General features: G+C 40.0%; 1 protein-coding gene across 3 annotated transcripts in view; it reads left to right on the top strand.

Moving 5' to 3' along the window:
- The window catches only part of hoxd4a (homeobox D4a), a 169375-nt gene that overhangs the window by 122351 nt on the left and 31107 nt on the right, over nucleotides 1-15917 (top strand). For all 3 annotated transcript variants that reach the window (XM_072261803.1, XM_072261804.1, XM_072261805.1), the window contains one exon: nucleotides 958-1030. In XM_072261803.1, coding sequence (XP_072117904.1) covers nucleotides 958-1030 — 73 coding nt within the window. The remainder of the gene's footprint in view (nucleotides 1-957; nucleotides 1031-15917) is intronic.

Below are 15917 nucleotides of genomic sequence, written 5' to 3'. Positions count from 1 at the left end.
TTGTTGGCAGTTTAGCACATTTTCCCATCCTCAAGTGTGCCACACAGGGCCAATGCAGTCAGCTGGCTGGCTGGCAGCATAAATACACCAATGCTGAAACAGTGCTCCTCATACCCGTGGCAAGCAACCTGATGACATAATTTTGTAAGTTTACCTCAGGCAAGTAGTCTTGAATACAGTTTGATTTCATAGACTGGTTGGTGGAAAAATTGAGACACGGTTCAAGGTTGGCAGCATTCATGCTGAAGCAAAGTGCCAACAAATTGTTTGTCTCTAACATTATGCTCCTGTGAGCCTTTGGGGAGCACACACAACATGCATGCCAAACAAAATAATGATAAATCTGTATGTCAAGCCTATAAATTTTGTTACTTTTACTGTCAGATTTTCCTTTTTCAAACCTGAAATTATTTAGGATTGTATTATGAAAAACTATATTAGGATGCACTGTTTATAGTCCCAGCAATTAAGTGGAATTCTCTGTAGCTTTAATAGAAAATATAATCTCTGATTATAAGTCTAATTAAATGCAAGGCAATGTTTTGAGTAAAATCTGCCATTGATAACATAATGAAATATGTGGTTCTATTTTTATTGTACATTAATGGTAAAAATACCATCATTGAAAGTGCAAAGGTTTTATTTCAGAGCTGTCAAAGGATTATTCATTAATTAATCTGCTCATTTTAATTATTATTTGTAAATTTATAGTTAATCCATTCATGTCATAAAAATACTGGCGCACAATGAACTTGATGCTCGTAAATTAGGTATTTTATAGAGTTATTTATATTGTTATGGTGGACAAGGGACAAATCTTATGATAACTGGATCTTTTTCAGTTGTTTAAATCCTACCTCTGTTCGCCATAAGTAAGTCGGCTCTTTTTCTTTGACTATTTTTATACTGTGATTTTGAAAAAAAATTGTTAAGATCTCTTTTATAAATGTATTTCAGGCATTTCTACGGATGTGCAATCTGCCGGTCCAGGTGATTTGTAGGGCAAATGCAGAGTACATGTCCCCATCTGGTAAGTCTAAAACTGACTTAAATTCCTGGAGGGATTGTTTTGTGTAATGCCATGGCAACATATCTAATCCCGTAGCCTGTAAAAAGCACTGTTCTGTCATAGGTTTTATTTCCCTTTTAACGCAGTCTTTATTTTCAGCCTTACTTATTTGAGGAATACATGACTATAAAGGTTACAGCTGTTTGGGAGTTTTCTTTCTGATATTTGTGTGAACTGATTTGACTTATACATTTTGTGGCATATTCCAATAGATTGTCCTACTGTTAACAATTTGTTTAAATAGCTGACCATAAACTCTTATGTACACCTCCTATACTTGTTTTATTAGCGGAGTTCACAGCTGATTGCTATCCTTACTGCTCTAAATGAGAGAGAAGATTGTGTGGTTGATTCGTTCAGAATTCCTAAGACTGGCATTTGGATCTTAGTGATGTCTATGTGATGCTCTTGGTCTTTATTGAGGTTTCCTTTGTGCCTGAACAGATATGAATAAAAGCTCAGAGATCACTATGTTCAAAGAGACCTGCAATTCTTTTGTGAAACACTTATCGTATGGATGCAGATGAGGCTTTTGTTCATACATTTCACCTCATCTATTACCCTAAGGCTGCCTGCAAAGGCAATGAAGAATGAATCTATTCAAAAGAACCATGACGGAGCCTGCTGTTAGTGTGAACTGTATATGAACTGGCCTTAACAGCAGGTTTCATGCATTTGGGTAAAGCACTATTCCTTATCTTTTTCTTTCCAAGGTATGAAACACAATATAATTTACATACGTTTGTGTGAAAGCTTAACTGGTATTTTTAAGATTTAGTTCTAATAAATACGATTTATCTAAATCAAAGAACGGAAAAATAGAAATTTACCAGAATGTCCATTTTATCCAACAACAGCCATTGTTCAAAACAAGAAGAAAAAATTGGAGGATGAAATCATTCTAACCGTACATGTACCTCTGAGCACTTGATTACTGACTAGCAAGTAAAGAGATCTGAAAGTAAATCAGATGCCTACCTACTTTCACAAGGAAATACTAAATTATAGAGAGGGCTGTAAAAGAGGAGCTGAATGTTAGGCCAAAGATATTTTGTTCTTTGAAAATATTTTTATGTTGTGATATTGCATTTTTAACAATATTAAAAAAATTCACAGATGTTTTACAAAAACAAATGTGAATTTGAAGGCCAAAGTTCATAGTAATTTTTTTATTAAAGTACATATATGTCACCATATACAACCTGAGATTGGTTTTCTTGCAGGCATTCACAATAAATACAAAGAAATACAGTAGAATCAGTGAAAAACTACTCACAAAGACAAATAACCAATGTGCAGATATATTAAAAATAATAAATTAATCAATGAAAAACTGGTTGTTTGTCAGTCTTGTTTTGTGCAATGTTCAAAAGACAACAAACTGTGCAAATACAAAATGAAAAAAAATATATAATAAATAAGCAATAAATAACAAGAACATGAGATGAAGAGTCCTTGAAAGTGAGCCCTTAGGTTGTTGGAACAGTTCAGTATTGGGCCAAGTGAAGTTATCCCCTCTGGTTCAAAAACCTGATAGCTAAGGGGTAATAGATAGCTAAGGAGTAATAATTGTTCCTGAACTTAGTGGTGTGGGTCCTGAGGCCCCTTTACCACCTTCCTGATGGCAGCAGTGAGAACAGAGCATGGCCTGGATGGTGGATGCTGCTTTCCTGCACTTAGAGCACTTCATGTAGATGTGCTCATTGGTGGTGATGGCTTTACCCATTATGGATTGGGCAGTATTCACTACTTTTTGGAGGCTTTTCCATTCAAGAGCATTGATGATTCCATACCAGGCCGTGATACAACCAGTCTATATACTCTCCACACATCTATAGAAGCTTATTGAAGTTTTAGATGACATGCTGAATCTACACTAACTTCTAAGAAAGTAGAGGTGCTGTCCTCCCTTTGTAAGGGCACTTGCTTGCTGGCCCAGGATAAAACCTCTGAACTGATAATACCAAAGAATTTAAAGTTGCTGACCCCTTCCACCTCCAATCCACTGATGAGGACTGGCTTATGGATCTCCGGTTTGCTTGTCCTGTAGTTAATATTAGCTCCTATTAGGTCCTGCTGACATTAAGTGAGAGTTGTTGTGACACCATTCAGTTAGATTTTCGGTCTCCCTCCTTAGTGCTGATTTGTCACCATCTTTTGATTTGGCCAACAACAGTGGTGTTGTGAGAAAACCAGAATATGTTATTCAAGCTGTGCTTAGCCTCACATTCATGAGTATAAAGTGAGTAGAGCAGGGGATTACACACACAGCCTTGTGGTGTAGCTGTGCTGATGGTGATTGTGGAGGAGATTTTGTTGCCAATCTGAACTGACTGGGATCTGCAAGTGAGGAAATCGAGGATCCATTTGCACAAGGAGGTTGAGGTCTTGGAGCTTGTAGATTAGTTTTGAGAGGATGATAGTATTGAATGCCAACTGTAGTCAGTGAAGATGCATCCTGATGGATGCATCTTCACTGTCCAGATGTTCCAGGATTGAGTGAAGAGCCATTGAAATAGCATCTGCTCTGACCTGTTGTGACAGTAGGCAAATTGGAGCTAATCCAAGTTCCTCCTTAGGCAAGAGTTGATGTGTTGCATCACTAACTTGTCAAAGCACTTTATCATAGTGGATGTAAGTGCTATTGGGAGATAGTCATTGAGCCAGGTTACCATGTTCTGAGGCACTAGTATAATTAAAGCCTACTTGAAGCATCTCAGACTGCTGAAGTGAGAGGTTAAAGATATCAGTGAACACTCCAGCCGGTTGATCAGCACAGTACTAGGATAGGTACCCCGTATGGGCTGGATGCTTTCTGTGGGTTCACCCTCATGTGGCCTCAGAGGCTGAAATCACAAGGTCATTGCAGGCTGTTGGTAGCTGTGAAGGTTTCTCCGTGTTTTGATGGTCAAAGTGAGCACAGAAAGCATTGAATTCATCTAGAAGCAAACCCCTGTTGTCACTTCTGTCTGGTAGTTTCACTTTATAGGAGCTGATAGCATTCAAACTCTGCCACAGCTGTTGAGCATCCTTCAGTGTTTCAGGTTTGGTCTGGAATTGTCACTTTGCACGTGAGATAGCTTTCCGGCGGTTGTACCTGGACCTGAACCCAGGTCCTGTTGCAACTTTGTTCCTGCATTGTCTCTCATCAACCTATAGCACAGCTACTCACCCACAGTCCATTGTGTTTACTAGTAATGGTTAGTTCCACTTGAGTTTCCTAAAATGTACTGTATTTCACTCACCTGTCCATTGTGTTGGATAAGAATAGTACTGGCAAAGGTACAAAATACAGGTGTCTTGTTCGAGTATTGAAACAAAAATGGAAATGTGCACTGTTGCGATGTACCGTGGAGAGCATTCTGACAGGCTGCATCACTGTCTGGTATTGGGAGGTGGGGGGGTACTGCACAGGACTGAAAGAAGCTGCAGAGGGTTGTAAATCTAATCTTGGGTACTAGCCTACAAAGTACCCAGGGCATCTTCAAGGAACGGTGTCTCAGAAAGGCAACATCCATTATAAAGGACCTCCAGCACCCAGGGCATACCCTTTTCTCACTGTTACCCTCAAGTAAGAGGTACAGAAGCCTGAAGGCACACACTCAGCGATTCAGGAACAGCTTCTTCCCCTCTGCAATCGGATTCTTAAATGGACATTGAAACTGTGAACACTACCTCACTTTTTTAAATATATATAATTTCCATTATTTTGCACGATTTTTAATCTATTCAATGTATGTATACTGTAATTGATGTACTTATTAATATTATTATGTTTTTTCTTTTTTATTGTGTATTGCATTGAACTGCTGCTGCTAAGTTAACAAATTTCATTATACATGCCGGTGATAATAAACCTAATTGTGATTTTGATCCTCCCATTGAATATAATCATGGTTGACCATTCAAATTCAATACCCTATTCTTTCCAAAGGGCTTTCTGTCCAAGTCGTTTGGCATTGGCTGCTAGCACCATATTTAACTGCACCTTCAATATATCTGATGATTTCACTGGACTGTGTTCTGTGCTAGAAAATTCTATCAAAATTTACCCTTGCCTCTGTATCCTTGAGCTGTGAATTGTGACTTTGTACTTCCCTACCTGTGTCTAATCTGTCCAGATCCATCTGATTTTATAAGTTTCAGTGAGGTCTGCTCTTATTCTTCTTGGATTCAGTGTATACAAGGTCAATTGTCCCAGTCTCTCTCAATGTATCAGTGTTGCCATACAATAATAATCTGGGTGAAGCCTCAGTGCACTTTCTTACTAGCAAGAAAATCCTTCACGACACATGCCAGTGATAATAAACCTTATTCTGTGTCTGAAATGGTGAAGAATTTTCATATGAAAGAATTAGACATTGGTTCCTCAATAATTTATGTCGATAAATCACTTAGAGTATTGTGAGCAGTTTTGGGCCTCTTAGAAAGGATGTGCTGAAATTGGAGAGAGTTCAAAGGAGGTTCACAAAATTGATTCCAGGATTCAATGGCTTGTCATATAAAGTATGTTTGATGGCTCTGGGCCTGTCTTTTTCTTCTTCTTCTTCTTCTTCTTCATGTGCCTTGTGCGTTACACGCTTGGGTGATCATGGCTCTCCACATCAAACGATCCCTCACAGCGTCAATGATACCTCACACACTTAGATCTGTTAGTTCTTTCACCGTGTCCATATATTTTCTTCTTTGCCTTCCTCTTCCGTGTTTCCCAGGCATACGGCCTTGTAGCGTAAGGCATTCTATTTCTCCCTTTCTGATGACATGGCCCAGGAATTTAAGTTTCCTCTCATTTAATGTTCTCATTAAAGATCTTTTTGTATGGGCATGTTGGAGTACTGTCTCATTAGTTACCCTATCTCTATATGATATTTTCAGCATTCTTCTAAGAAATCACATTTCTGTTGCTTCTAAGTTTCTTTGGAGTTCTGGTGCTATAGTCCATGTTTCGGAAGCATACAACAAAATTGACCAGATGTAACATTTTAGTAGCCTAAGCCTTGTTGTAGTAGAAATGTGTCTGTTGGTAAAAATGGGTTTCATTTTTTGGAAGTTGGTTTTGGCAATGGCAATTCTTCATTTTATTTCTACTTCTAGCATCTTGTGATATAAAGCTACCAAGGTAATTAAAGGTGGTGTTTTGTTCAATCTCTTGGTTACCAATGTACAATTGGCAGTTGAGAGTATTCTGCTGTTTTGATATTACTGTACATTTGGTTTTTTTTACAGTTGATGGTTAGACCAAAATCTGCACTTGTTTGTACTACTTTGTCTAGGAGGATTTGTAGACAAATCCTGCAGCACTTGCTATTAGGGTGGTATCGTCAGCATATCTTGTATTGTTGATGTTAACACCTCCAATTTTTATCCCATCTAGGTCTTCTATTTCTCTGAGAATCATTTCACTATAGATATTAAATAATTCCGGTGAGGCAACACATCCCTGTCTAACTCCTCTTTGAATTTTAGTCCAACTGCATATATTATCATCAATTTTTATTGCCGCCAATTGATTCCAATATAAATTTTGAAGCAGCTGTTGGTCCCTTCCGTCAATATTTAGTTTAGCGAGAATTTGAAATAATTTTTCATGTTGCACTTTGTCTAATGCTTTAGTGAAATCAATAAAATATAAAAAGACATCATTTTGATATTCAGTTGCCCTTTCTGAAAGCATTCGTAGTATGAAAATTTTGTTCCTAGTTCCTCTATCCACAATAAACCCATATTGCAGTTTAGAAGTTTTTAATTTGACTCAGAACAATTCTCAACAAAATCTTTATTATGTGACTCATAAGACTGATTGTTCTATAATTTTCGCAGTCAGTAGTTCCAGGAATTTTTGGCAGAGTTACGAGGGGTGATTGATAAGTTCGTGGCCTAAGGTAGATGGTTCACTCAGAGTTGAACTGCACATGCATGTAAGCAGTATATCTCATCTCCTTCTGCCTTAGGCCACGAACTTATCAATCACCCCTCGTATCAATACTCTGTATTCACTGGAATTCAGAATAATGAGGGGCGACCTAATGGAAGCCTATCGAATGGTGAAAGGCCTTGACAGAGTGGATGTGGAGATGATGTTTCCTATGCTGGGAATGTCTAAGACGAGAGGACAGCCTCGGAATAGAGAGGTGTCCTTTTAGAACGGAGATGAGGAGGTATTTCTTTAGCCTGTGGAATTTGTTGCCACAGGTAGCTGTGGAGGCCAAGTCTGTATGTATATTTAAGGCAGAGGTTGAGTGGTCAGTACAGGAATGGTTGCAGGGAGGAGGCAAGAGATTGGGCCTGAGAGAAACAAAATAAATCAGCTCTGATGAAATGGCCGAGCAGACTCATGGCCTAATTCTACTCCTCTATCTTATGGTCTAAAATTAAAAAGCAAAGCTTGGAGTTGTTCCTGAACATAAAATGTTAAGATAAATTTTGGGAATTTATTTAATGGTTTGTGCATAGAGTAATGTGTGTTATGTACAGTAATGTATTTAGCAATTGTCATGTAGTTAGCATATTTTTCCACTGGCATTACCCATTCCCCTTGCTTGCTTGAATGGCTGAGGTTATACTATATTTTAATGCACACTTTTGTCAGTGACAGTAAGAGTCATCTTGTCCATTAATATCAGCACTTCAGACAAATAATTTGTGAAAACATGTTATAAAGGTTATAATTTGGGGAGTTACAGTGTATAGTCATTTTATTATACCTTTCCATGGATGGATTTTTATTGACTGATGGAGGTGCCTAAGGTGGGAGTTTTTGGTGTGCAGCTAGTTGATTTTAGCTAGGGGACAGTGTGGTGTAGCAATAGATCAGAATGCTACAGATTGAGGATTTTTCTCTTGATCACAATCCATTGGTATGTTTTGGAAGGTGATAAGTTCAAAGTAAATTTATTATCAATGTACATATACAGTGCCCATAAAAAGTACTCCCCCCCACCCCCGAAAGTTTTCATGTTTTATTGTTTTACAGCATTGAATCACAGTATAATTTGGTTTTCCAACACTGATCAACAGAAAAAGATTTGTGTTAAAGTGAAAACAGATATCTACAAAGTGATCTAAATTAATTACAAATTCAAAACACGAAGTAATTGATTGCATAAGTATTCACTCCCTTTAATATGGCACATCAAATCATCATTGATGCAGCCAGTTGGTTTTAGAAGTCACATAATTAGTTAAATAGAGATCATCAGTGTTTCATTTGATTGTAGTAAAGATGCACCTGTGGCTAGTCCAACTGCTGGTGAGTCAGTATCCTGGCAAAAGCTACACCATAAGGACAAAAGAACACTCCAAGCAACTCCACAAAAAAGGTTATTGAAAAGCACAAGTCAGGAGATGGATACAAGAAAATTTCTAAGTCACTGAATATCCCTGGAGAGTACAATTAAGTCAGTCATCAAGAAATGGAAATAATATGACACAGCTGTAAATCTGCTAAAGCAGGCCGCCCTCAAAAACTGAGTGACAGTGCAAGAAGGGGCCAGTGAAGGAGGCCACCAAGGAGGGGATACAAGCTTCAGTGGCTGAGATGGGAGAGACTGCACATACAACAACTGTTAACAGAAGAGAGCATCCCGATATATGATGCAAGTTGTGACACCGCTTAGCCAGATTTTCAACCTCCTCCCTATATGCTGATTCATGACCATCTTTGATTCAGCAAAGTTGAATATGGCATTGGTCCTGTGCTTAATTACAGTCATAATTGTAAAGTGAGTAGAACAGGGGGTTAAGTATACAGCCTTGTGGTGCACCTGTGCTGATGGTGATTGTGGAGAAGATGTTGCCAATTCGAACTGACTGGGGTCTGCAGGTGAGGAAATCAAAAATCCAATTGTGCAAGGAGTTATTGAGGCCAAGGTCTTGAAGCTTATTGATTAGTTTTGAGAGAATAATGGTATTGAATGCCGAGCTGTAGTCGGTAAAGAGCATCCTGATGTATGCATCTTTGCTGTTGAGATATTCCAGGGTTGAATGAAGAGCCAATGCAACAGCATCTGCTGTGGACCTGTTGTGCCAGTAGGCAAGGAGCAGACCCAATTCACTTCTCAGGCAGGAATTGATATGTTTCATCACCAACGTCTCAAAACACTGGACTTCATCACTGTGAATGGAAGTGCTGTTGGAGAACAGCTATTGAGGCAGGTTACCATGTTCTTCTCAGGCACCAGTATTATTGAAGCCTGCTTGAAGCAGAGAGGTTGAAGATCTTAGTGAACACTCCAGCCAGTTGATCAGCACAGGTCTTTAGTACTCGGCCAGCTACCCTATTTGGGCTGGATACTTTTTATGGGTTCACTCCTCTAAAGGCTGGCTGCACGTCATCCTCAGAGACTGAAATCACAGGATCTTTGGGTGCTTTCGGAGGTTGTGATGGTTCCTTCATATTTTGATGGGCAAAGCGAGCATTGAGCTCTTCTGGAAGTGAAGCGCTGTTGTTGCCTATGTTGCTTGATTTTACTTTATAAGAAGTGATAGCATTCAAACCCTGCCACAACTGTTGAGTATCTTTTGTTGACTCACGTTTAGTCGGCAATTGTCACTTTGCCCATGTAATGGCTTTCCCGAGATCGTACCTGGACATTTTGTAACTTTCTTTGTCACCAGACTTGAATGCCTCTTATCTGACCTTCAGCACACTGCGGATCTCATGGTTCATCCATGGTCTGGTTGGGGAAGACTGAATGATTTTGTGAGGACACAGATGTCTACAACTGTTTTTATTGTCTGTGACAACCATGGTGTATTCATTCAGATCCACACATGAGTCCTTGAATATGGCTCAGTCAATTAACTGGAAACAATCCTGTAGCAGTTCCTCTCCCTTCTGCGACCATCTCTTTGTTGTCCTTGTCTCTGGAGTCTTGCTTTTTAGCCTCTGCCTGTGTGCAGGTAGAAGGACAGCCAAGTAATCATTTTTACCAAAATGCATTCTGGGCATGGAACGGTAGGCATTCCATATCTTAGTAATAAAGTGGTCTTATGCGTTGGGACCTCTGGTGATACATGTTATATGCTGATAGTAATTGGGCAGGGATTTCTTCAAACAAGCCTGGATGAAGTACCTGACTATGATGTGAATTGCATCAGGTTGGACTGTTTCTTGTTTGGAGACAGTATCTGAAGCACTTGATTATAGTCAGCCACTGGTAGTATGTAAACTCCACTGAGGATCACAGATGCAAACTCCCCAGGTAAATAGAACGGACAGCATTTCATCGTTATCTGTTCAAGATCGGGGGAAACATGAGTTTGACAAAACTGCCACATCTGAGCACCACCACGAGTTTACCATGAAACATACACTTCCAAATCAGCAGTTCAGTACATCCTGTGAATTGAGAAGCGTTTGGGTCTGATCATTGTATCTGCCATGTCTCAGTTAAGCATCAAACACCACAATCTCTTATTTCCCTCCAATACAGCAAGCTTGCCCTCAGGTCCTTGGTACTGTTCTCCAACAATGTCACAGTTGCTAACAAGATTCTGGGTAAAGGGGTCTGATTCCTCAGTGTTTCAGCGTGGCTTAGAGCCTCCCCTTCCAGTAATGGTGATGAGCTTTAGTCCACTTAAAGGTGCTATACCTGCTTGCTTGAGATTCAAGTCTGCTGAGTCCTTGAGAAGATCATGTAATCTGTAGTTCATTAAATCAATTTAAAAGTACATTGCTTAAAAGGAAATTGTATGCTGCAGATTGTAGTGAGCATAATTCAAAAGGCGTATGTATATTTAGAAGTATTGTGTGTAGCCTGCAGAATATTGCCATGGTTCACTGGTGCCATCTTGCCAAAATGACCATTTTTTTGTCTTGGTGTCCAGTGTGTCCATGAAGAGGTAGGTGGTATTAGTCTACACTGAAAAGTATAACTGCTATTTTTTAAATTATAAAGAAATAATTGCCAAGAAATTTAAGTCTGTTTGTCATGCTAAACATGCTATATAGTAACTTCATCACATTCTACGCTGCCTCTGAAATTCAATTCTATTGCGGTCAGTGGAGTGAATATTGGAGACAGAGTTAAATGTGATAAAGTTACTATATAGCACATTCAATAGTAGTGATGGTTATTTCTCACAACTTGTCTAATCTGTTCAGTGATTTTCTGTAAGTATGAAATAGAAATTAAGTATGTCTATCTTTGCAATGAAAAGTAAACCATGACAAGAATGCTTAAGTAAGCCCAAAAAGCTCACAGTTAATTCAAAGTTGAAGATGAAAATAAAACAAAATGCTGATCCTGGAAATCTAACAAAAACAATAAATGCTTGAAATATTCAGCAGATGGGAATGCATCTGGAGAAAGAAATAATACTAACTTTTCAGACTAAAATACTGATGAGCTTTTGACCTGAAACATGAACTCTTTCTACAATACTGCCTGATCTGCTGAGTATTTCCAGCATTTTACAGAAAATGCTAGAGGAACTGTGCAGGACCGGCAGCATTTATGGAAGAGAACGAACAGTCGATGTTTGGCCCAAGTGTAGAGTGCCCTCCTGCTTCAAAACATCCACCTTTGTCCCTGTACCTAAAAAGACCAAGGCGACTGGTGTCCTGTCACACTCACCTCAATAATAAACAAATGCTTTGAGAAGCTGGTCAAGGACTTCATCTGCAGCATGCTGCCATCCACTCTGGACCCCATACAGTTCGCCTACTGACACAACCAATTGACAGACCACGCAGTAGCCACAGCTGTACACACTGTCCTTGCACATCTGGAGAAGAGGGATGCTTATGTGAGAATGCCTCTCTTGGACCACAGTTCAGCATTCAACACTATAATTCCCTCCAGGCTCGACAAGAAGCTCAGAGACCTTGGCCTTCACCCTGCCTTGTGTAGCTGGATCCTGGACTCCCTGTCAGGTTACCGGCAGGTGGTAGGAGTCGGCTCCCTTACGTCTGCCCTTCTGACCCTCAACACAGGTGCCCCTCGGCTGTCTACTAAGCCCCCTTCTTTACTCTCTGTATACCTGTGACTGTATTCCCCCCCCACCGCAGCTCCAATCTGCTAATTAAATTTGCTGACAACAATACACTGATTGGCCTAATCTCAAATAATAATGAGGCAGCCGACAGAGAGGAAGTCATCACCCTGACACAGTGATGTCAAGAAAACAACCTCTCCCTCAATGCCGCAAAAACAAAGGAGCTGGTTGTGGACTACGAGGAATGAGATGGAATAGCCCCTATTGACATCAATAAATATGGGGTTGAGAGGGTGAACATTCCTCGGCATACACATCACCGAGGATCTCACGTGGTCTGTACATACCGGCTGTGTAGTGAAAATGGCACAACAGCGCCTCTTTCACCTCAGATGGTTGAAGAGGTTTGGTATGGCCCCCAAATTCTAAGAACCTTCTATAGGGGTACGATTGAGAGCATCCTGACTGGCTGCATTACTGCCTGGTATGGGAACTTATCTCAAACGCAGGACTCTGCAGATTGCAGTGCGGACAGCCCAGCGCATCTGTAGATGTGAACTTTAGATTAGATTTAGATTATGAGGACACGCAGTCCTCTTTTATTGTCATTTAGTAATGCATGCATTAAGAAATGATACAATGTTCCTCCAGAATGATATCACAGAAACACAAGGCAAACCAAGACTAAAAAAACCTGACAAAAACCACATAATTATAACATATAGTTACAACAGTGCAAAGCAATACCGTAATTTGATAAAGAACAGACCATGGGCATGGTTAAAAAAAAAAGTCTCTCCACCATCTCACGCAGATGGTAGAAGGGAGAAACTCTCTTTGCGATGAGCTTCCAGCGCCGCAAACTTGCCAATGCAGCACCCTGGAAGCACCTGACTACAGCCGACTCTTGAGTCCGTCTGAAAACTTAGAGCCTCTGACCAGCCCTCCGACACTGAGCACCATCTCTGCGGAGAACTTCCCACTATTCAAGACACTTGCAAAGGCAAGTGTGCAAAAAGGGCCCGAAGGATCTTTGGGGACCCGAGTCACTCCAACCACAAACTGTTCCAGCTGCTACCATCCGGGAAATGGTACCACAGCATAAAAACCTGGACCAATAAGCTCTGGGACAGCTTCTTCCACTAGGCCATCAGACTGCTTAACTCATGTTGACCCAGCTGTATTTCTGTTATATTGACTATCCTGTTGTACATAATACCTATTATAAATTGCTGTAATTGCACTTTGCATATTTGAACGGAGATGTAATGTGAAGATTTTTACTCCTCATGTATATGATGTAAGTAATAAAGTCACTTCAGTTCAAGACCCTTTTCCTTCTGAAAAGGAAGGAGAGAGGGGATGAAGGATACCTAGAAGGTAATGGGTGAAGCCAGTTGTGTGGGAATGGTAAATGGGTGGAGATGAAGGAATCTAATAGGATAGGAGAGTGGACCATAGGAGAAAGGGAAGGAGGACTGGCACTAGGGGAGTTGATGGGCAGGTGAGAAGAGGTAGGAGGTGAGAGTATGAATAGATGAAGAGGGGAGGGGTATTTTTTTTAAACTGAAGGGAGAAATCAGGATTTATGCCATCGGGTTGGAGGCTACCCAGAAGAATACAAGATGTTGCTCTTCCACCCTGAGGGTGATCTCATTGTGGCACAAAATGAAGCCATAGACTTGCATATTGGAACAGGAATGGAGATCAGAACTAAAAAGTTGGGCCACTGAGAAGTTCCACTTTTGGTGGAGGCTCCAGCATTTGCTGCTTTTGCTTCAGAGTTGGAGGCTACTGTTACTCTTCTTTATGGAATACCAATATTCCTACCCCTCTTGCATCATTTTCCATAATGCTGTGTGCCTTGCATAATGGAGATCCATGGCATTATGGATGCATGCTGTGTCTATACCTGAAACAATTATTTTAAAAAAGGATATCTAACTGATTAATTATTGTGCACTTTCCCAGAACCTGCAAGTTTTTCTTCTTGAGTATACATTGATTCCCCTTTTGTAAGTTACCAATGTTTATGTTTGTAACACCCTTTTGGCCAACTTATTATGACTTCTTTTTAAATTTGATACCTTTTTCCCTACCTGTGCTTTCAATTTGCAAATCACCTGAAACCAAAACCATCCGTCAAAAATGTCCCTCATACTTTTGAGCAACTCTTAAACTGCATAACCTCCTCTGTTTTAAGAGTAACAAAGCTTTCTCATCTCTTCAATGACTATAAAAATCCCTGTATCTTTGTGATTGCATTGGGTTTGCTGACTGCAATGTTCTAAACTCAAAGACCTTAAACCCTTTCAGATATAAATAGCCATAAGTACTCTCACTAAAGGGAGAGTATATTGTCACTACCCAATCTTCAAAGACTAGTTTACTCCCTGTTTATTCTCCATGGTGAGTTTAGCTCCCAATACCCACTATTCAAGTGGTGAGTCCCCTCTTCCTACCAAGAAGATACTTCCAGCTAACAAAGTAGTTTATAACAGTTCATTTATTTTCATTGATACATGTTTAAATCCAAACAACACTTAAAACACATTTAAGGCTCAGTGGATTTCTATCTTAAACATTTCCAAATCACAAACAGTTTCTAAAACAGAAGCTGTAAAGCACAAAAGACTAAGAACAAACCATGCCCTAAGTGTAAAGCATTTCTAAAACACAAAGGATTTCCAAAACACAGGTACCATTCCTATAAACTAAAAAGACATACCAACAAGTTGCAAATGAACAAGTCATCTGTCGCAGAAACGGAAGCTAGAAGAATGGATTCACCCCATGTTTCTTTCATGTTTCTTGATGTTCCTTACCCTATTCCTAATAAGCCTGAACTGCGCCCTACATTTATACCCATCTTCTCCTACTTGGATGACTTCATAAGCATATGATATTTCCTCAGATATCCTTTCAGCACAAATGTTCTAAAAGTATTTTTGGGGACAAAGACCCCAGCAGGCTACCATTAATGCTGTAAAAGCTAACCTTTGAGTACATAAACCTTTCTAACTAAAACACATCAGTTACGAGGGGTGATTGATAGGTTCGTGGCCTAAGGTAGAAGGAGTCAATTTTAGAAAACCTAGCACATTTATTGTTCAACATAGTCCCCTCCTACATGTACACTCTTAGTCCAGTGGTCATGGAGCATACGGATCCCTGCTTTGTAGAAATGGTCCACAGCAGGGGTGGTCTAAGTTTGTGGTCTAATGTAGAAGGAGATGAGTTGTACAGCTCTTGTTACATGCACGTGCAGTTCAACTCTTTGAGTGTAAATGCAGAAAGTTTGAAGTTTCTCCTCATCTCCTTCTACTTTAGGCCTTGGACCACTTCTGGAGGTCCAAGACGCTGACTTCTACAAAGAAGGGATACGTATGCTTCACGACCGCTGGACTGAGTGTGTAAATGTAAGAAAAATAAATGTGTTAGGTTTTCTAAAATTGACTCCTTCTACCTTAGGCCACAAACTTATCAATCATCCCTCATATTGGTATACTAAATCAGTGATCCCCAGCCATCGGGCTGTGGACCGGTACCGGGCTGCAAAGCATATGCTACCGGGCCGTGAGGAAACAATATGATTTGACGATATGAAACGATATGAGTCAGCTGCACCTTTCCTCATTCCCTGTCACGCGCTGTTGAACTTGAAATAACCTACCAAATCATACCAAATAACACGTAAAACCTAAAATAACACTAACATATAGTAAAAGCAGGAATGATATGATAAATGCAAACACGAGGATATCTGCAGATGCTGGAAATTCAAGCAACACACATCAAAGTTGCTGGTGAATGCAGCAGGCCAGGCAGCATCTTTAGGAAGAGGGACAGTTGACGAAGGGTCTCGGCCCGAAACTTTGACTGTACCTCTTCCTAGAGTTGCTGCCTGGCT

The sequence above is a fragment of the Mobula birostris genome, chromosome 6 (assembly GCF_030028105.1).
Source record: "Mobula birostris isolate sMobBir1 chromosome 6, sMobBir1.hap1, whole genome shotgun sequence".
In the NCBI taxonomy this organism is placed as follows: Eukaryota; Metazoa; Chordata; class Chondrichthyes; order Myliobatiformes; family Myliobatidae; genus Mobula; species Mobula birostris.
This window is presented reverse-complemented; position numbering and strand designations above follow the sequence as displayed.